General features: G+C 46.3%; 1 protein-coding gene across 2 annotated transcripts in view; it reads right to left on the bottom strand.

The window, feature by feature from the left end:
• The window catches only part of LOC146186475 (homeobox protein Hox-B4a-like), a 36,760-nt gene extending 14,207 nt beyond the window's left edge, over positions 1 to 22,553 (bottom strand). Inside the window, exon 1 of one of the 2 annotated variants that reach the window (XM_084605694.1) lies at positions 21,931 to 22,553. In XM_084605694.1, coding sequence (XP_084461820.1) covers positions 21,931 to 22,513 — 583 coding nt within the window. In that variant the 5' untranslated portion in view covers positions 22,514 to 22,553. The remainder of the gene's footprint in view (positions 1 to 21,930) is intronic. The other variant, XM_084605695.1, reaches the window with a different exon arrangement.
• Positions 22,554 to 23,285: the final 732 nt, after the last annotated feature.

Below are 23,285 nucleotides of genomic sequence, written 5' to 3'. Positions count from 1 at the left end.
CCACGCCCACGTTATGAGCGGCGGCGTATATATTCCTGTATTTGCAGTATACTACGCTTGAGGATACTAAAGAAGCCTAAAAACAAGTGCATTTGCGCGTTCGGTGGGAAACACATCGCAGCTAGGAATCTGCGTTTATAACCACTATTACACCTACATGACAACAAAGGGAGGGACAACTTCAGCTAAAGCATGCATGAATAACGCCATACCATTATTCTTGGAACTTCTGATCTTCAGCGCATTCCGCGGTAAGCTGTTTCCAAACTTTTCTTTTCTTTTTTTTTTTCTGGGGGGGGGGGGGTTGTGTGTGTGTGTGTGTGTGTGTGTGTGTGTGTGTGTGTGTGTGTGTGTGTGTGTGTGTGTGTGTGTGTGTGTGTGTGTGTGTGTGCGTGCGTGTGTGCGCGCGCGTGTGTGTGTGTGTGTGTGTGTGTGTGTGTGTGTGTGTGTGTGTGTGTGTGTGTGTGTGTGTGTGTGTGTGTGTGTGTGTGTGTGTGTGTGTGTGTGTGTGTGTGTGTGTGTGTGTGTGTGTGTGTGTGTGTTGCACCTTCAAAAACGCCGCGTTTGCAACTGGCTATGTATTCATACAATTGAATGGTAGATTTTCATCAGTTTTTGACGTGTTTAGCTAATTACTAGCACTAGAATTACCTATGCTAAAAAAATATATGTGGTTTAACTGTGGTCAACCCTAGTTGAGTTGCGATAGCAACGGTGGAAGCTTCTTTTGCCTGCTACATTGTTCCCCTATCACGCCCTATCAGCGTAAAGTGCTATACTATTGTGGACGCTTAAGCTCATCCTTTAAGAGTATGACGCTAGAGCGTAAGTTACCAGTCTTCTTCTTCTGCTCCTCCTCAAGGCCAAGCGTGGCCTCCGCCGGGACCATGCGACGGCTCGAACCTGGCGCAGTAGTGCTATCGCAATAAAACTCGAAAGTGTCTGTACGATGTCTGCTCTGAACGCGTCACCCTCTGCGGAGTTGCAGCTTGTGCTATATAGTGTTTCTACTTGCTAACAAATTGCGCTGATGTCATGTGTAGCGACGTAAAAACGTAACCTAATCGCACGCGTTGAGAAGCAAACACGATATCCGTCTGAGGCTGTCCCCTCGTGTGTCGTATTATTTCCAAGACGGCGGGGCAATTGGCTGACTATATGCTCTGAGCCCGTCTTGAACGCGTATACCAAAACATGAAAAGGTTGATTGATAGATATGTATCTGGCATCATAAAATTTTGGGACGGTGTTAAATGAAAGCTAAGAGACCAGTAAACAAAGGATTCGTCGAAACTGCAGAACTTTTCTTTCCATAAACTGACGAAAGGCTCGAATTGAAAAAAAAAAAAAAAAGAAAAACTTAAATTGCATTTATCAAGTCTACTGCTATCACAATGACAATGTCTTCAAGCAAGCGCATAATCACCAAATTAAATAAATATCTCTTTTCTCTATTTATGTAAAGAGAACACAAAGTTGCACATTTACTTTCTCTTTCTGAGGCTCTAAAGCCAGGAAAAGCCTAATGGAATGAACCCTAGTATTTTGCGGCCACTATAGAACAAGCATATTGAGCATAGCAATAACACCGGGGCTGTTAGTAAAATTGGATAGTTTTGTCAAAAAACGCAGAGATACTTGACCGCTGAGAAAATAGGGCTTGAAGACGTAATATTTGTTTGTTTGTTTCCTTGCACCTATCTTGACTTAAAACCTTGACGGCGGTGAGTACGTCGATATAGGGTCTGCGCATCAGACCTTTTAGTTTCGTCTGACATGTGTATAGCTTTCGTTATTTTTCTTTCGGTTAATTATAGGATAATTAAGCGTAGACTACCATTATGGCTATGGCAAAAAAGAATAGAAAAACGGCACGAAATCATTCGTTTAATTCTGAATGCCTCTGCTTCAGATCGCCCCGAACATACCGCAGTTTAAAAGCTTTCCGTATAGTGGCGACCGATGTCATTACTATTAGTTTATGGCGTTTAACGTACGTTTCTCTCGTTTTCTGGCTAATAACAGCTTCTTCGAGTAACCTCCATATGTTCCCAGAAATATATAAAGCAAGAAATAGTGCGAGAAATGGAAGGCAAGATACGGCACCGTATTCCTGATCAAAGCGAACTTTAGAATGGGGCTATGGAACGAAAATAGGTAGGGGTTGTAACGTTAAGAGATAAGCGTGCAGAGTGGGTCAGAGAAATATCTCAAGTTACTGACATTCTAGTAGAAATCAAGAAAAAATGAGCATGGGCAGGACATGTAGTGCGAAGAGAGGATAACCGATTGTGGCTTATAGGGTAACAAACTGGATTCCAAGGGAAGGAAAGCGTAGCAGGAGTCGGCAGAAAGTTAGATGGGCGGATGAGGTTAAGAGGTTCGCAGAGGTCAAGTGGATGCAGCTAGCACAGGACTGAGTTAATTGGAGAAATATATGAGAGAGGCATTCACCCTACAGTGCGTATAGTCTGGCTTATGATGATGATGTATCTGAATTGTGGGTGAATGCATCGTGTTTTCCTTTGTATACGAGAATGTTAAAATCATTTCAGTGGAGCAAATGTTTTTTTTTCTCTCTTATTTTTTTCTGTCAGTTAGTTCTGCTGCGGCTTAGCAAGGCGAAATGAGTAAGTGCGATGGGAGGAAGAAATATGTTTCTCGGGCGTCGAATAATCGAGACATTACAATGCGCCGTGTACATTCACACCACAGTGAAACTACACATTCTTAAAAGTCGAATATCCGCTGAACTATATACAGTCCTTCAGGTTGCAGGCTACAGCTTTCGTGTATGCGCAGGCGGCGTATTTCATGCGTATCTGTTTACAGATATAACGGCTGCACCAAGAAAAATATGTATTTATCACTGCCTTGTACGTCAACCGCACTATCGATCCCGGCGTCGTCTAGAGCACATTTGCGAAGTTTTCTTGTATATATGCCTACCTCGTAACAGGCTCAATCAGACCAAATCACAACTATTTTGAAGGGCACCATGCAGAGGGAAGTACCTCTATCGTTGGCAAATCACTAAGCACATGACGCATTCAGTTCTGCTTCAAACATTTTCTTATACAACACGTTTAATCCTGGTTTCCATGCATATAGAGCTGCAATATTTAGTACCTCCCGTGGAAGGGTTTCAAAGACAGCGGGTTTGGTACGTGTCTTCGGACATGATTACGGCGCCTTTGTTATAACAACGGCATCGGTGTCAGTTCCGTGCGTATACGAGCAATGCGTAATGAAATTCTCAGCGTGTAATAAAAAAAAATTAAAAAGGCTACGACTATCATTGAGAAAAGCGAACTTGTCTGCGAAGCCCGCGTAATTTTTATTGGATCAGAAGAAGTCGCCTATGAAAATAACTAAAGCGTAAGACTGGACTAGTTTGTTTGCCATTAATTAAGAAGCAGCGCACCAGAAATACACACACGGGTGGGACAAGTGTTAAAACTTATTATTTTTTTTTTTCAGGAGCGTGTCAGAATAAATGTGGTACAGTAGCCAACAGCCCCACAGCAATATCACATGAAGCTCTGGGCTTGCCCTTCTTCTTCCCGTCTGTGTGTATTCCTGATGCGCTGCTCTTTAATTATACAAGCAACTCGTTCGAACACGTTCGTTAGTGGCAGGTCCTTTTATTTTTATTTGGTTTAAGAATGATGTTCGAGACACTTCACAGTAGCATGCAATAATATATTTTTGCGTGGCTATACGCTATAGCTTTAGATGTGCCCCAATATCTCACTCAAAACGTAAATCAAGGCCATTTCCGGCCAGCATAAAGTCCGACCATAAAGCTTGTTCGATATGAATCACGCAGTAATTGTCGTTTTAATTTCGCGCTACAGTTATTTGCCTTTAAAATTCATTTATTTTCTTCTTATAATGACTGAGTTTATAGGAAAGGATTCACATTTTTGCAGTCGTTCTCTTGCCCGCGTACAGGCGTCAGATATGCAGAAGGGAGTAGAAAACCGGAGGATATTCACTAATATTCCGAGATGCCAATAAAGGCTATGAAAAATTAAATTACGACACACAAATACAAAACATAAGATTCCAACGTAATTTATCAATATATATATTATAGCACACGCAGAGTTTTCATTACAAATGCCGCGGGGTACTCAAACCACGTGCTATTCGAAATGTGATTAGGAATAGATTATTGGCTACGAACGGATGTATTCAGCATTGCTCGCTAGAACACGAAGGTTTTACCGACATCCTAAAAGAGAAAGTAACTCTATCCTTATTTACTGAACGCAACTACCGGATATAGGCTGCCTTGTTGGTATGTGATCCATTGAGTTTCGCATGATGGCAACTCAATGATGATGGATGCAGTTCTTCCGAAAGCTATACGCATAACCGTTATTAATACCGATCGGATGTTACCAAGAGCGCATATAGATATACAGTATATGCACGGGTGGCGATTAAGACTCCAAATTCTGTGTGACTCTGGAACCATCCATCATTGCATTTACAGGGTCGAGACCATAATCGCAGTTTGTGTTCATGCATAATAGCTCTTTTGAATGTGTATAGCAGATATAGGTTTTATTTTCATGACACCAATACCATTTTAAGGCACTATACGAAGACATCTAACTTAATTCTGTTAGCGCAGTAAACGGAAGGCCTCCTTTAGACAGGCATCAGACGTAATAAGAGAGTATATAGTTTAGATTAACGATTATCTTTCATGAACAGTAACCATATATGATTTGTGCTGAAATGTGCAGCTCCATGTAAGGCGCCCCGAAACAACTGATACGAGTGGGAGTGAAAAACATTCGCGTAATACAAACGGCCCTCTGAAAAGCAAACTTCGGAACTAATTAACACTGCAGTTATAATCATCGCAATTAAGGAGCATCGACACTATTCCTCCAGCCGTGTCCTTTCAAACACGGCTCTTCTCGTAGACGTCAGGGCATCTGCTGAGCACGAGCTCCACCACTGGAACGCAAGAGGGATCAAGTGACTCTATTTTTCGCGGGAGCACAGGCTGCTGGGAATAATCTGTGTATTTTAAATGACGCAGGTCGTGCTATTCTGCTTATTTTACGCGTTAGCGAGTTTCTGCTCAGCACATTGTCACCATGCGTCGGCATGGCAACAACGGCACGTTACTGCATGCTCTTTTTTTTTTTTTTTTAGGAGGTTGATTAATGCGCCAGTACCAGTCGTGCGTATACGTGACCGAACTTGTTGCGAGCTTCGATTTCAATCCGAAAGATTGGAAACTACAAGAGCGACGGCATGGTATACATTTACGCATGCGCAAGGAAAGGAAGCTACCAAATGTCGTGTGTGCACTGCATTTAAGGGAGCAAGACTATCATGGAGTTGTTGCTGAACTGGTTAGACAGTATAGATTCATGCCGATGCCGATGGAGCTGTCGGGACCACACCTCCGCAAATGAAGCATATAAAGATTCATGTATGTCGCACAACATCCAGTATTTATCCTCACTGCCCTTCTCACCTTCTCTAGAATACTTCAAGGGGTATAGTCGAATGGCACCGCATCTATAGCGGCTCAAACACGATACCAGCTGGCCGCGTATGTTAAGCAATGCATTGGCATGATTCATGAATGTATATTGAAACTCTTAAAAAGTATCCTCTTCGTGAGAAGTGGTGAACAACGCTCACCTCTGATTTTTCCCGTAGCAGTTTCTGCGTATAACGACGGCAATGCACGCGTTTAATGAAAGCTGCGGAATGTTGGTCTCAGCACCGTTTTAGCGGCGGAACAAACTCATCTTAGTCTTAGTTCGCTCGCTCGGTGACATGCTTTGTTGCCAAAGAAATCAAAGTAATGCTTCAAGTTGATTGCAAACAGGACCACAAAGACACAAGCAAGAGAAATAAATGATCTCCGACGCACTGCTAAGCAGCAGAGCAACACACGAGCTACCTTTCAATATTAATTTAAACGCTTGTACTGTGGCTTTCTTTTATCTCGTCCTTTGTCTTCGTGTTCGCGCTGTTTAAATTAATAACGAATATGTACCAACTCGCCCAACAAAGTATCTTGGTAAGCTACCTTTCAATGTGATGCGTTCTCTATGAAGAGATGGCGCCACGGTATGTACTAGGTCGCATAAAACTTACATATACTTTCTCCTCCCTGGTGGCCAGCATAAGCACCAAACTCGTTTGAATTCTCGTCCCGTCTACCGCATACGTGTGCGGGTACGCTGGCACTTGTTACCTGGGGACCGATGACAACGTACCAGTAGGCATGCACGTTTAGTTGGGCGTACCCATTGACGGCATACGTACGCAGCGACTACACGGGGAACGAATGCGCATGCGCAGAACGTGGGATGCGTTGCCAACATGGCGGCGCTGGTCGCCCGCTTCGGAACGAATACATGTCGCCGCTGTCTTCTAAGACGCGATAGCTCGCTTAAATGCTGGTGTTCACTTTTACTACGCTCACTCTAGCATGACAAGGCAGAAGCCACAAATAGCCCTTGTTTTCTAGATGATGTGGCGATTTTCAAGCTGGTAAGCCTATAGCTGTATACAAGCAGTGTATGTGGTGATAATTGCAACGACATGCAATCTCAAGTTTTTTGTTGGCGCGTTCATTTTCTTCACCTTGTGTAGTTTTTCATATTGTAATAAAAAGAGGCTGGTAATGCAACTATTATTCGCTGTTTACATGTGCACGCACGAAATGCAGTGAGAGATAACTACGCGCACTTATTATGTACGCCCAACTAAAAAGAGCGTTGTTATTTGATGAGGTTTATAAAGCCAAAAAACAGCCAATGCTCACTAATTTCGTCATACACGGCACCTACCTATCCACTGCAACCAATTATAAATACTCGGTGGTTATTTTCTCTGCCAATCTTTCATGGAATGCTCATGTTCATCACACAACATTAAAGGCTAGTCGAATGTTAAATTTTCTCAGAAAAGATTTCAAGCAGCCAACGGTTATTCCAAAGCAAATGTTATACTTCTCGAACGCACGTCCCATCCTTGAGTACGTATGCAGGGCTTGGGATCCGTCAACCCAGCTTCTCTCATAGCCTGAGTCGCTTTGGGACGTTAAATCCCTCAAACCAAACCAAACCGTCAACTTAGATAAACATAGCAAAGCTCGAACGCGTACAATCGCGGGCTACTGGCTTCGTCTCAGGCGATCATGATTTCTCGAGGAAATCTCGCGAAGCAGCTAGGCTGGCCGCTGCTCTAAGTAAGAAGAAAATGCTTGCGCCTATCACTATTTCAAAATATTTTAAACTCAAGAATTGGCATTGATAAAGAAATATACAAAAAAAAAAAAAAAAAAAAAAAAAACGACGTATGTATCTGCGCACACGGACCATTCCCTGAAAATACGTGAATACGCTTGCAGAGTGAACATATTCAAGAACAGCTTCTTTGCAAAGACAATACACGAAATGGTTTGCTGAAGGGAGTTTTCATGAAGACTCCACCATCTTTCACCTCAGAACTGAAAACTTTCCTGTTTCAGCAATTATGACGCTTGCTTTTATTTTTGCTCATCTTATTCCATGTATCGTTTTACAGTCTATTTCTTTTTTTCATTATTTTAACTCTTGCCATGTGGCATACAATAGTGTAAGTGATACATGCAATCATCATGCTTAACACTTGTGTACTTCCTTTTTCGACACCGATTCGCAAGTCACTTTATATTGCCATCTGTACTATCATTGTGTTTCATTGCATCCCCCCTACACTAATGCCCTTAAGGGCGCTGTAGGTATTCCGAATAAATAAATAACTAAATAAATAAATAAATAAATAAATAAATAAATAAATAAATAAATAAATAAATAAATAAATAAATAAATAAATGCCGCGCGTCTAAACGAGAATGCTTAAGAGCCACCGCCATTTCGTGAGTTTTCTGCAGGGAAAGGAAGAGAAAATGGGAACAATAAGTTTTCACCTTATATACGCTTGCAAAATTAACCTCCCGCTAAATAACCCCAGGTGGTCGAAATTTCCGGAGCCCTCCACTACGGCGTCTCTCAGAGCCTGAGTTGCTTTGGGACGTTAAACCCAGCAAACAACAACAACTATCACGACGTCCCAGTCTAGAATTAAAGCCTATAATTTGATCTGATCATGATGTTAGAATGGCCGGAATGAGACGGGCCGACCAAATACGAGGCCCTGCAGTTGAAAATGATCTCTGAGCAGGGAGAACACATAAGATGCAAGCACATTTCAAACATAATTAGTTTTATGCTTAAATGTGTGTGTATGGTCGCATGTCTCATTGCGGAATTCGTGTACCTGTTTGGTATCCACGTAGAGGCGATGAAGATAATATGATAATTTCATTCCAATCCCGTTTGATTCTCATTCTTTTCGCACATCGACTGCTCCAAGTCCTTATTGCCACTGCTATAGACAGACGGGCGAACAGCAATACTCTGATAGGATCGGAACAAAAGAATGGTATCATATTTGACTCACAATAATAATATACAGGTTATACCTTCCGTACAATGCTTTATATAAACTAAAGCGGGGGATAATTGCGCTCAATAAACCTAGTGCGCGAAGAAAAAAAAAGGCGAAAAAATGCTCTTCCAATTTTACCATTACCCCTTTTACGGGCGTTTTAACTGTGGAGGTAAAAAGTGTTAAATTCTCTGAAAAGCGTGCGTCGGTTTTTACAGGAAGCACCACCTGCACGCGTCACCATGCAACAACATGTATTTTATAGACAGCCATATATGTTTCTTAATAGCTTTCGTTCTTTCCCATAGACCTTGGAGAAACCATCTACTGTTCGGTTAGCATGCGTGCCAGCAATTACGCAGAAGGATCAGTTTACCAATATGTCAAATTTAAAAATGCGCGATTTATCCGGGTAAATCGCGCATTTTTAAATCGTGCAGTTGTCCGTGGCAGTATTGGCCAATATAATATATTCTGGGGAACGATAATCATTCATCACATCGTATTTAAGAATAATATGGCGAACCCTGCGATCCAGCACCGCACCGTCCATCTGGCGGAAGAGGCCGCAACAAGCCAAGAGCTACCTGCCAGCCTCTAATCCGCGGGCGCACGACTCCCCGTTTCCGATGGAATTAAAAGTTGTACAACCAACAACCAAGAATAATATGGCGAGTCAATGTAACCATATTGGCCATACTGGCTGGCCATATAGTTGAGAAAAATCTGCAGTAAGTGACGACAATTTCTGGCATGAGCACGCTGACTGAATGAAACGCTCAAATATAGCTCTGAAGAGATATAACAGTCCTATAGCCCAATAAAAGCAAACAATGCTTTTTGGTAAGACGCTCACCATGGCCACTCCTATTTCTCTTGGGAAAGTTGTGGGCGGAAAGCAGGAGACGAAAACACTCAGAAGCGAAGAAGCCCCGCCCCGGTGGTATCGCGGCATGCAGCAGCCATATGATTAGTCGCCACCCTCATGTCACACATGACGTCATAGCTCTGCTACGGCGTGAAATACTATGCCGTTCTGCCGGGCCTAACCGTGCCTGTCATACTTAAACCGAATTGATCGACAACACTACCACTTACGCGTCAATATATAAACTATTACTTAATCAGCGTGTAATGTACACATGCTGAGGCATTCGATCATTTAGAGTGTAGTCTGCGACGGTGACAGGCAGCTGAGTGCGGCGAGGCCAACTTCTGCTTACGTAGTTCTACGCTGCTCTTTTTCGCTTCTTCATAGACAAAAGCCCGCGACTATGAATTCAATCACTACGGTGCGAAAGCTGCAACTTCCCACCGAACTAACGTTCATTTCACAGCAGAAAAAAAGAAAACAAAAAGAAGGAATGAACCTAACAAGCCGAGAAATTATCGCCAGCGACCAATACATGATTTGACTATACATTAATTAAATGCTCAAAAGTTCGTACTGGTAACGTTTATTTCTACATTCCCTTGCAATTTCCGAGCGCACTAACGTTCTGATAGTGCTTGACATATATAGCCGGTGGTAGCCTGGCACGACTTAAGTCGAAACTGAGGCCGCGTCTGGCCCCCGTCATGATCAAGGGACAAAAAATACGCAGGCATGACGGTCGTTGGGTAGACTGAGCAAACATTAATCATCCACGCCAAAAGAGTAGATATAAGGCCTATAACTGGGAAGCCAAATTTGCTATCCACGCCAATAACACAAACAAATAATCTTGGCGTGCGCGTACATAAACACCTTGCCAGTGATATACGTCAATAAAACAATAGTGAAAAGCGTTTTCTCGAAGGCACCCTACCATGACTTGCCACTGCCTCCCCCCCCCCCCCCCCCCCTGCTTGTGATTATTATCATTTTTGCGATATATATAACTATGTAAACCTGCCTCCGTTTCGAATAATCATCAGTTGCAGTCTGCGCTCGTCCCGTCCTGTCTCCTCTTTTCTCGTGGTCGTCTTTTTTGCGCACATACCTTCCCATCTTGCGAAAAGGCTTGTGACCAGGTGAAAACGTTCTAAATAAAAACACGTAGAGTGCAGATGGGAAGGTTTCGGTTTGTCTTTGCAAAAGTATTAAGACAATACGACCTCTAACAAACAAACTAACTAACTAACTAAAAAAAAAGCCAGAATTTCAAACCACACCCTTTAGTACAGGCCGCTCAAGTCGCCCACAAACGAGAAGATTAGAGTGCATAAGCGTGATGCGCAAGCCCCTCTCAGAATTTCACTGGTCGGTTATTTTGATTGACGGGTGACGCCCCTCCCCAAAGGCCGTTTGCCATTGCTGTGTGGCCGTGCTGCCTTCTCGGGGCTTTCGCCATCCCCGCCCTGGCCGAACATCGGCGCAGAGCCTTTGCGAGAACTTAGAGCATGATTTATGCTTCGTGGTGCCATTTATAATTGTCGCGCATGTTAGACTGTGCATCTCATATAGATACTTCCTCGTATTGAGACCAAGTTGAGATCCAATACGAAGTTTACTGCTCAGGTATACGCTCTGTTAAGTAACTGGCTGGTTCGATTTTTATTTTTGTAATTAATTTATTTCCTTTTTTTAAAGCGGATAATATTTCCTGCGGGTGAATTATCGATTTCTTTCGGTGATATAATCTGAAACTTCGTGCGACAAAAGTCGAGTATATATCTAACGTTTTCTTCTCCGCGAGCAGTTGAACTTGTCACTGATGGACGTACTTAGACATCTGTCCTTCCAGACGGAAGTGATATCGCCATTTAAGAAAAACAAACGCCGGTCTAATGATGGTTGGAGCCACCTAATAACGAAGATGAAATTTTGTTCTAAAATGGGGCTTGTATGTTATCATGTTCAGCTGTTCTTCTGGTTTGAGCTAGAGGGCGAGACATTCTGAAGTATACATATTGACGGCTGGGCTGTAATTTGGAACTACTGAAATATTGCGGTAGCCAAAACATGCTACTTTTTTTTCGTGACGCTAATGCGTATCTCGCGACAATGTTCCTAACTTCAGTAGAGAAGATACTTTACAAAATTAATCGCAAATGGTCACTGAAGATAGCGAACAAACAGCGCACTTCGCCAGCGGAAGGTGGGGATCGTACCTCCCGGTCCAGAGAGGCTTGTGAGTAATGCCTATTGTACGAAAAGATATATGATCCAAAAGCACAGCATGCTCCATGTCTTAAGTTCCTTGTTAATTTTCCCATTTGACTGGACAGAACTCCTACTAAAAGCAGCCAGTCGGATATAGCGTGCATGTCGAATAAGTATACTGACCTCTCGCAAAAGCGGAATTTGAAAAATTGAACTAGTTAAATGGCGTTCAGTTTGCGCATCTTCCGTCGCGCATCATAACCTTGGCGTTGCGTCCACGCGATAGTCCGCTTGTAGTTTAGCCTACGGATCGACCAAACAGGCGTGCAAAGAGATATAACATGCGCATGACAAGCGAAACTGATTGACCGCACAAAGAAATTAGCACGCGATAAATAAGTAAAACAACAAACTCATATGAAGCACATGCTGCCGTCAAAAATGTGAGTCTGCATCCTAGCAGATATCGCTTCAACTTCCGAAAAGAACAGACACTCGGGTACCAACTCCACGACGCTGATTTGCATACCCGCACAGAGCGCGACACGATACAGCAGCCGTGTCTCCGCATGATGTATGCCCTTTCAGCGCCCGCGCACTCTCGATATAGCCGGCGCGAGCGGCGCCGACGTTAATGAGAAGCCGCAGTATCTTCCAGGACAAGTAGAGCACGACTCCACTCAATAACCCAGCCATCGCCACGGCACACACTATCCGACGCAGTATACGTGTCGCAAGCTGGCGCCAAAACACAGGTACGTCCTTCTCACTACTACCCTCTTTCTTCTTTGTATATTTTCTGTTGAACGCAATTCTACAGAACACGCAGCAGGCAGCGTGAAAAGCGCATCCGGCAAACATGCGATGTCCACAGCAGCTGCCGCCTACTGCGGGTTATGTAGCGAACCCCGCGTACGAGACGCGCAACTCAGGCCGAGAGACTGATGGGTCTCGGGCTACCGATAAGAGACCACGCCGAAGGCCTACTGGACGTAGTGGGTGTGTTTAGGACGAGCAAGGGGAGAGAAAGATGGAGGAGGGCAGCACATTGAAACTAGGAGGGTGGAGGGAGAGGAGAAGAGAGAGCGAGAGCGATAAAACAGCCATTTGCCACCGCGGCACGTGGCCCGGCAGGACAGCGAGCAAACAGACACGATTCCTAACCATTACACGTGTCGGCCAGCAAAAGCGATGAAAGAGAGAGAGACGGTGGCGGGCAAAAGCGATCAGTGGCACCACGGCCGCCGCCAAACGGGCCCATAAATATCCGCGGCCGCCCAAAGAGAGAGCGCCGAGCAGGACGCGCAGTGCCGACGCGAGGCGCGCGCGCGCTCATTGCGAAGCCAGCGAAGCTTTCGCGCCAGCTGAGAGGAAACAGAAAGAAAAAAGAGCGAGGGGGGAGCAAAAGGGAACCGCCGTCTGAGTGAAAGAAAACCGTTTTAGAACCCCGGGGCCCGCCGACTATGACCTTCCTTTTGAGCCCTCGAGAACTCCATAAGAACCTCCTCCTCACATATACTCTTTCTCGTTCATTTTTCCTCTCGTTCGAGAGAGCGCGCACCATATTTCTTCTCTCTATCGCCGGACCACATTACACTGCGGTTTCGCAGGGGACACCCCCCCCCCCCCCCTTTTTTTTTTTCCCCCTCTCCCCCTCTTCTTTCGGCCGGCACCAAATGGACACCGCTTCACTCGCCGCCGGGCAGCCTGCGTACGCACACACAGACGCCGCGCCGCTGGCGGACCGCAATAATTTGTGTCACCCCCGGGCCGAAAACGAGTGTTTACGGTCGTTCTTTATGGCGTGCCAAGTGATTGCCGATTTCGGAGCGGGGCACGCGCGCGACACAAGCTTTCCTTCTCCTCCTCGCGCTGCCTTCCTCCGTGGTGTTCGCCTCCCTCCCCTTCTCCTCTTCTTCTCCGCCGCCCCGTGCTCAATGCGTAACTTTTCACAAAAGCCGGTAAGAGGCATGCGCGCTTCTCGATGAACAGGTGTATTATATAGCATTCGGGGAGACCGCGTGAGTGTGTTCGTGCGAGTATATGTGTATACGGTTACACGCGGGCTCCAAAGTTGTAATGGGCCCTCACCATGCGATCGCGCGTTGTTTGTGCGTCTGTGCCTCCACCAGCTCATTAATCCACCGCCGGGGAGCACGCGCTAGCTCTCTCCCTCGTGTTGGCCCTCGCCGCTGCCTTCCGCGCCGATAAGACTAATCGAGATTTTCAGCTAAGCGCTTGCGCACATAAGCGTCCCGCTCTGCATATGCGACATCCAGAAGCAGGGAGAAAGGTGTTCTGCTCTAGATTTGTAGTTATACAAATCGGTATACAAAACGTTTGCAGCCGCCAGCCAGAGCTAACAACGAAAAAAAAAAAAAAAATAGAATCTTTACCAAGGTGTACGCTCTAACATGCTGTTCGAAGGGGTGGGGGTCCTGAACATCAGTGTTTTTATTCTCTGTTTTCGTAGGGTATACACTGTCTCGCCATCTATCTTCGGTTAAAAAAAAAAAAAAAAACGCGGGGCATACGCATGTGGTCCTTCAAAGCACTTTACAGGCATGCGAGTGTGTGTGTGCCTCCGTGCTACGTAGTAACGGTCCGCGATCTAAACAGACGTGTAATGGACGCGCGAGTTCGTCGCGTGCCACGGAGTTCTTCATGGCCTTTTAGTGACGCCGCTGGCGGGGAAATCACTCCAGAACACGCGAATGTCACGATTTTCGCGCGCGCTCCTCTCAACAGGCTGCTCCCGCGTTTCTCGTTGGAAGCGTCGACGGCACAGCTGCATGAAACTATACGTCCGTACACGTTACAGATTCAAAAATCTTCATTCTGTGCCGGATCTGCATGTGGCATACATATGTGTGTGTGTGTGGAGGGGGGGGGGGGGTCTATATAGTGTTTTCGATTAGAGAATGGAAAATGTAATTATAACGAATGACGGGCCTTATAACGCGCTCGTTGTTCCTCTACTACTCACTAGATTACAAAGCTCGGGCACGCGGTTAGCTGCATAAAAACCCTTTTCTTGTGTTGTGCGACCGGACAGCGTCTTGGCTGTAATTAAAATTACTGATCAATCTCGCGTAGGGTTGCTGAACGTAAAAATTATGCGGCAGTTAGCATTTTACCGAATTAAATAATGATTACGACCAGGGCCAATCGGAAGTGGCCTTCGAGTCGGCTTATCTTTTTGCTCTTCAATGCAGTCAGCACATTTTGACACTTGCAGATTCGTTGACATCTGTGGCAAGTACATGTAGTAGTCGAAACCAGCATGAACAGCTGTTTATTTCATATCTTATATTTTCTTTCCGTGTACGAAGGGTAAAATCCACGTGGTGTTCGGCCTAGTGCAACCCCTCATTATATACTGCACATACACGGTTGACTGCATAGGATAATAGCTACAAACGCCCCTTAGCTCAGTCTGAAGAAAAACAAATAAGCGGGGAATTAATTACTGTTGAACGGGTTGCGAGTGCTCGTTATTAGAATTAGTTAACAAAGCAAGGCTCCTACATGGTGCAACGGCATAATAGCGAGTTGGCATAAACTTGCAGCTGTGATGGCTTCATCGTCTTTATTTACGTGTCACTCTCAAAGACCGCCATGCATGTTTGCCCGCTGGTTATGAGGATTGTAACACCTGTTGTGCTTATTATAGGAACCCATGCAAGCCCCAGCGGCGACTCCATAGATATGGAACTCCCGCAAGCTGTTGCGGTGAAGTGCGGAGGAAGGGAATTCTCCTCGCGCATAATGACGCCAGTGTGCGTTATATAGATGTCCACGTGGCAGCAAAATAATTCAGAGAACACCCGCCACGGTGTAGACGTCACAGAGCATACAGGCATTCGCCCCACGTTTTAATCAGGAGAATGCAACAGTACCGCGCCTATAGCATGAATGTTTCGGCCGCAGACGAGCATGTTACGCTGACTTCCATTTTAACCCTACGCGGTCGCGTAGGCGTCGCTACAGAAAAAAAAAAAAAAAAGAAAAGTTGTATTGCATAAGCGCAAGTGTTACCCATATTCTCCGAAATTGACGTAACTGTAATGAACCGCATTTGTCGGCGATGTCGCCTCGTAGAGATAGAGAGCTTCAATTAAGATGATGTCAGACTGTATCCGGGCCTAACACGATTTTCAGCTTGTATGTGCGCGTGTATTAGAAAAGAGTCAACATGCCAGGCATTAGCTGAACCGACTACAACGAAAAAAGAACTTAGCTGCGGCATCTAACATCAAATGGATATATATATATATACATACAGGCGTTTCAGACAGCGCGGTATAGCCGCCACAGAAATTTTGAGCTTGTATAGACTAGAGACGATTTTATCTTGCGGATGCAAGCAAAGGAAAATATCTCCTAAGGTAGTTATTTCCTTCCTACTGTATGTGATTATTGCTACTCGGTGCGTTCGGGAAATTTAAGCGAACTGGCAAGACAGAAACGGCGCTTGTGGAGTGGCCGCAATTCCGCGCATCTCAAGGCACTCGCAGTGACAAAAAACTAGTCTGAATTTGAAAAAAAAAAAAAAAAAAAATGTGGCTCCGTCGATACGTTCAAAGTGACATTACAAATCTCTCTCTCTTCGCAGCTTCTCGTTGAAGTAAGCAACCGGAAAATTCGCTGGCGTACTCGACAGGATGTCGCCGCTGTGTAGGCGTAGGCCCAAATTATCGCAATCAACCAGAACATTTGCTGCTGCAGTCGACAGGATCCTGCCGCTATAAGAGGACGGCAGAAAACAGGCGATGATTCAGAAACAGCGCTCATCTGCCTGCAGTGTTGGAAAAAAAAAAAAACGAAAACAAAACAATGGAGGTGACACACGGACGTGTTCGAGATCGCTCGCCCGAACTGGCAAGCAGCAACAACGAGAGGGCACATCTGTGCACGAGGCGATATCGCCATTCCCACCGTTTCTTTCGCACTGCCTCAGCAACAGCTTAGGGCACGCCAGCTCGCGAACTCGAGAAGTCTCGTTGAAAATCCGAGTAACACGCGGCTGCGTGGTGCACCTGACGGTATACCTGTCGTGCGTGTTGTTGCAGGGTTGGGCGATAGGCTGTTTGTTGTTTCGGCGCCACTTGGCCAACGCCGCTAAAAGGAACTAACGCGCTCGCTCCAAGGGTTCTAAATCGGTCCGCCGACCGACGCCGCCACAGGGCGAAGAAGAAGAAGAGGAATCGGCGGCAGCTCGCTCGCGGAGGCCCAGGCGCTGAAACGCGTGCGCATGCCGCGAGCTGAGTATGTACGAAGCACTGGTCGGTTCCCGACAGCAGAAGAAGAAGCCGGGGTAAGCCCGTTTTAGCGATGCCTTCAAATTTAGATGGAGGAGAAAAGAGAGCGGCGGGCGGCCCATTGCAAACGTGCCGCCGCCTAGCATGCGCGGGGAGACTTCTCTTTTCCGCGTCCATTCGAGCTATATGCGACGAGCCGAACCAGAAGGGGCCACGCGACCAACTTGCTCGCACGGGAACTTGCAGGAAGGAAGGAAGCGGCGAACGACGCACGGGCAGGCAGTTGCATGCATGGGATCGCTATTCCCCTCGATTTGTACTTTTTTTCTCTCTCTCTCTTCCGAAGGAGGTGAGTGCAGCAAACTGTAGTTATTCGCTGTTTCCTGCGCCGAGGAATGTATGCGTGAGGCAGATGTACTATACGAATGGTACGGGCAGGAAGTAAGTTCCGGTTAATTGTTTAAATATATTGTGAAAGTATTTTTAACACGTTAGATTGGATGGCCATATTCTGTCATATTCTGTTTTCTTGCGCACTATGTCATATTCTGTTTTCTTGCGCAATATCCTGTGCTTTGAGGGCACTTCCTCCAGCGAAGCGTATACATATTTGCAGCTTCGTGGCAATGAGCACTGCAGCCTCTGTCAAAGGCTAGTGCGTCTTTTGTATCGGAGATCAGAACTGCCCAGTTCTTTGGAATAATTAATGGCGCTCGTTTGATACTCACGTAATTAATGGTATCGCCAATCGACAGCGGCTCGGTTGCCGAGGCTCTAATGAAGTCATCTTGTGACGACGTCTGGCGGAACGCTTTCGTCAAAATGGATCGAGTCACTCGGCAAACAGCGTATTAATTGTTCATTTCGAAGTCAAACTCACCCTAGGCGTTTTCTGGGACCCTATAAACGTAGAGGACGGCGTGCACTATAGCATATACCTTCCGTCTCAGGCCACTCCGATTGTTAATAATGCGAGCTTGTATTCCCTGCTATCACGAGATGCTCCATATAGAAGGGTGAAAGGAAGAAAGAAGTCTTCTGGAAGTAAATTGCGGTGCTTTTAATACCCAATCGACACTTATATATCACTTACAATACGGCTCATCTATATTCTGATGCAGTCAGCCCGCGACGTTCAGCTTTGTTTTCTTCGAAAATCCCGAGTAACTATATTGGAACATGCACGCTATACATAAAAAGTGGTCCGACAGCAAAACCAATGAATGTTGTTCTTTTGAGAGGCGAGAAGCAAATGTGATGTAAAGTAATAAAAAAAAAATAAATGTAGCCAAATTACGGGAAAAGCAGTGAACAGATAAAATTAAATATTTACTGGGGTATGATTAGATGTAAACAGGGGACATGCAGCTATTAATAGGACCCAAGTAAGCTCTTCCGCGTGGTGCATTTCTTTTATTATTATTATTATTATAGCGACTATACGGTCACAGCATTCAAATTTAAATATTTTGTTGACCGCGTTGTTGGCCCGTGCTGTTATAGACGCCCGGGGGTACTTTGACGCAGTATATACCACGAGGACTTGCTAATATATTTACATTTCTAAGTCCCATAATTTCGCTGTTTTCGTGGGCTGGAGGCCAGATCGAAACTTGCCACCAGCCGATCTGGTGCAGTGTAAGAAGTGCAGCGGGTCGTTTAAGCAACCTATAGTGATTCTCTTGAGTGAAAACTTCGGCTACTCCACCCAAAAAGTGTCTTCGCGAACTGCAGACGTGAGAAGGCCGTCAAAAAAGCGCGTACTATTTGAGTGCCTCCACGTGTTCTGTCAGAAAAACGAAGCGTCCGCAATGCACATATTTATCCATTACTGTGTAACGTGTAACACAAGAAAAACTGACCGCCACGAAGCAGCGCAAGTCTTGTTCGAGTGCACTGAGAGTGAATTTTCTTGTTCTTGCGTAAACAGGTCAGATCACTTGCGATATATTTCTTAGTTCATGTACCATGACAGCAACCCATTACCTTGGCCTCTCAAAGTGGCAGGAGAAACGATTGGCATCGTGATATAAGGAGGCAATTTGCGCGGGAGATGGTGCAGATATCCACCGTTTGCAACGGCTCGCCAGCCATAGGAAGCGCGTGCAATAAGGCGGGAAATAAATGTGACAAGAGGTAATTTACGCGCGCTGCCAAAACAAAAAATGGGAAAGAACGTAGGCGATTAAAATGTATCAAAATTTCACATGAGTGTCTGTAATTAAATTTTTTGTGCGTAAGAAAGTAAAACGGATCACGATATTTCATTCTAACGTTTTCCACGGGTTGCCTGTTGAAACTGGCTGCCGCAGTCACGTGCAGACAGGTATACAGTAGACGCCAGTACGATTTCACTTGGACAAATACTGTTTTCTTGCGATCGATACTGAAGACAGGATTGCAATTAGATTGGAAAATTGCGCTCCGTTTACTTACTCCAGCGCTGTACGCGCGCGTGCATGCATTATCCGCAGCAAACGCAAATGAGACACGCATTTTACATTGGGGTTTCTCGCTAATCCTATAAGAGCGATCTGTCATGATAAGCGTCTACCTTACAGCCAGCCAAATTTCACGAAATAAGATTTCCAATCTGCTTCGTGTTCTATTTACTTCTGATCTCGATAGTACAAATTGAACCCGTACATTTACGGGCAAAGGTCAGTAAAACTGTTGTCATATACGATGTATACACGCATAATACAATTCATCACGCAGCAATTATGAAAATCACGTAAGAGTAATGCATACAGACTTGCATAAATAGATCTCGTTTAATGCTACCAGCCAGCAAGACACATTTGAGGGATGCGTCGCGTATATCCCTTATAGCCTGTTTAACGTCCTGCCTAATCGCTCATATGATGAAAAGAACTGTTCATCATCGTCTATCAATCTTCGCAGCACGACTGGTGTTATGTACGTCCTCACGTATGTGCATGCAAGTATGCACGCATGCACAAGACGCGTTCATCGTGTTCGGAGCTGTTCAACTGTACGGCGTTTGGGTTCGTGAATGATACAACTCTGCCATTTTCAGGTCCAAAGTTCGGGAGACGGTCAAGTGCCTTACATGTACGGCCCGCACGTGTAAATAGGAAGAGTTTCTATATTCTATCCGTGCAATACAATCGCTCGCGGCTCTATTAACGCTGCTGTTACACAAAAAAAAAAAAAAAAAAAAAAGGAAGAAGGGTTCATCACAGTGCGAGTTTATAGGCGATTTCCAATGCATTTTTCATGGTTCCGGTGGAATAAAATCTAACCCCAAATAAGTGCATCAAGCGAGGCCGTTTACATAACATCATAATTAGCTACAAATGAACCTTTATTACAGCAATGTATTGGGTGAATAAAAAAAAAAAGGGGAGGGGGGGGGGCAGAGAGGTTCAAAGCTTTCAATCATTTCTACATTAGTTATATCTTCAGTGGTACCCATTGGACAATTATCGAAGTCTTGTTCTAAAAATATGTATATATATATATAATCTTACAGCTGCTATCATTATGCAGTCCCTGTGTCTGAGTAGTAGTACTAAAAATCCTGAATTGCGGTTTGTAGTGTTACACTTTTGTAGGTATCGTCTTTCAGCCTTAACAATGTGGGTACGCGCAAGTTAATTTCCAATTGAACCAGGTGCCCTCGCGCAATGATGAGGCTATGTGCATGTAGTTGCGGAGAACTGAGGACCACTTAAAGCAGCGGATTAAGAGATTGGCTCGGAAGCGGGCAACCTTATTCACGCGTTTCTGACGAGTCTCTTTGTTATTTTACTACAGCAGTAAACATTGAGCACTGTCGTTTCGGCATCACGAATCACTGCTTTCTGACATCAGAAGAAAATTTTCTCGTAGAAATTCACCTAAAAGAATAATTAACAGGTGCGCGCCCGAGTCGGAAACAGAGTTTACAAAATAAACCGTTCGGCTGAGATGTAGACGCGGGTGTTCACGCAAAGCTTTCGGACCGGCGATCCCCCCCAGGTGATTACATGGGACATTCAAGGCTCGATTATCGCGCTCGCCACCCAGTCTTAATGATGGCGCGCACGTGAGCTGGACTAAACGCGCCGGCCGACCCGTGACGCCGCAGCAGAACACTGCCATCAATTTCTACACTCTGTGGAACCACGCCAGGCCTGGTGCAATGCGAACTACCATCTCCCCTTTCCGCGGTGAATAAATGGAATACTTTGCATATCATTAGTGGTTACACGTGCACGCTTGTATATAAACACATTTATTCGTCTTTGTAATAAATTGCCAGTGCATCGCTTTATTTATTTTTGCTACATATAATAAGGCTCCGGCATCAGTATCGTTATACCCACATTATTTTCGACCTGAAAATTGATTATGCCAAGAGAATTTGTAAATAAACAGGTATTGATTTACAAGCTGTATTGGTAAACAAATATTAAACAAGCCTAAATAGCATGCAGGAAAGCCGCCACTGAAGGCCAAACAATTTCTGCCACATATAAGCTATACGTTTCCAATAAAGCAACTTTCGCTATGGCGTTGCATCAGTAAATAGACAGATTATGTCTACACTTCGGCGCAGGAGTAATGTTATCACATTGCCGCCTATATCGTGTGCCTTCCTTGTACCAGACGCGTTCAAAGTTGACAACACTCGTGGTCACGGCGAACAACACCAGATGATGACGGCCTAATTACATTTCGCGTGTTCCATCAGCACCGCGATTGCCATTCATAACCTCCAGCAGTATTGCCATCGGATCCGCGCTTAACGACCTCCGAAACCGAAACTGATGCGTTTGTAGTATAAAACACGGCTGCCAACAGTAATTTTCAGATGCTCACGCTGGACACATGCTCTAAATAGGCGTTGCGAAATCCATCCGGATGTTTGTCACGCAAGTAGCGCATTATGTAACCTGTCTTATTCTTCGTTACGATGGCAGAAAGAAAAACATCACATAGCGCGACTTCTGGAAAGCGCGCATTTTTCTGAACCAGACAGTGTCGTGTGCGTGTAAGCAGTCATCGTTCACGTGAGCGCTTTGTTTTTGTATAATCATATAACGTATATAACGGCCGCTGACAGAGTTGCCAACGAGAAATCGCGTTCTGGTCACGTACGGTTGGACGGGGAAGGTGACTTACCTGCGTTCACATGTGCCTTCTTCATCCACGGGTAGATGACGGGCTGGCCCGCCTGGTTGCACTCTCCGCCGGCAACGGTTGTGGGTGCGGTGGCCGTCCCTCCGGGGCTGTGCATGGGCCCCACGACGTGCGGCGATTGCGGTGAAGGCCTCAGCATCGTCGCCGGCGGCGGGGGCGAAGGCGACCGCTGGAGCGGCGCGGGCGGCCCCGAGTACGGTGGACTGTGTCCGCCGCCCGCATGGTCGAGACCGACGCTGGGCCGCGACAGCGGGCTCAGCGTGGTCTGCGTCATGGAACATGAGTGCTGGTAGTAGTGCGGCGACGCGCTCGACACGTAGCCGCCGTTCTCGGTGGCGTACGGCGGTGCCGCGGCGCCTCCGAACGAGGCGTACGGGTGCGCGGCCGCGGCCGCGTGGTGGTGATGGTGCGGCGGGGCCCCGGCGTAGTAGTCACCGGCTCCATGGCTCGGTATGTAGTTTCCCTGCGAGTACTCCTCGGGTGGCGGGAACTTGGGGTCCACGTAGGACGGCGAGTTCATCAAAAACGAACTCATGGTCATTAATTTTTGCCGGCTGAATTGGATGATGGAGATAGTTTTGCTTCGGGCTTGTCGCCGAGCAGCGCCATGGCTCCGCCCCACCTCCGGAGATTAGCATATCACGTGATGGACGCCATCCAATAGTGGAGGCGGCGCGCGCGGCGCTGAACCCGGCGGCGCTCCGGCGTCAGCGGCGACGATGATGGATGGCGACCGCGCTGGCCGGTCCACGCACATGCGACTCCGCCGGAACGCCGCGGCTCTAACCTGTCCGACGCACGGCGCGCACGCGGGTTCCGAGGGACACACCACACAGAGTCGGCCGAGCGGCGGCGGCAACGCGTCCACAAACACGCACGGCGTAATCCAGGCACGGGCGGACCGATGCGGCCCGCGCCAGCAGTCGCGATCGAGTGGCGCTCTCTCACGTGGCAGGGCGGACGCGCCAAACTTGCCGACTATAGCGCTGCCGCCGGCGACCGGAGTGTTTGTTGGGGAAAGGGGCGGACAAGGGAGGGAACCAACGGGGGAGGAGGGCTCGTGGGAGGGCGCTTGCCCGAGCGACGGCGGCCGAAGCGGCGCGCTCGGGCAACAAGTTTGGCAACTCCGCTCGGCCGCGCTGGCGCTGCGGGCGCGAGCGATGCTGGTTGCTGTGCTTCGCCGAAGGCGTCGCTCCCCACCCTCTCTTTTCTCGGTAAGCGAGAGAGAGAGAGAGAGAGCTCTTCTTTCTCTCTTCCATCAACCACCACTGCTCACACAGCTGAGATTCCTTCGAACGCAGTGACCAGAAAAT

Source organism: Amblyomma maculatum, chromosome 6 (assembly GCF_055883805.1).
Source record: "Amblyomma maculatum isolate TAMU_Amacu chromosome 6, ASM5588380v1, whole genome shotgun sequence".
Lineage (NCBI taxonomy): Eukaryota > Metazoa > Arthropoda > Arachnida > Ixodida > Ixodidae > Amblyomma > Amblyomma maculatum.
This window is presented reverse-complemented; position numbering and strand designations above follow the sequence as displayed.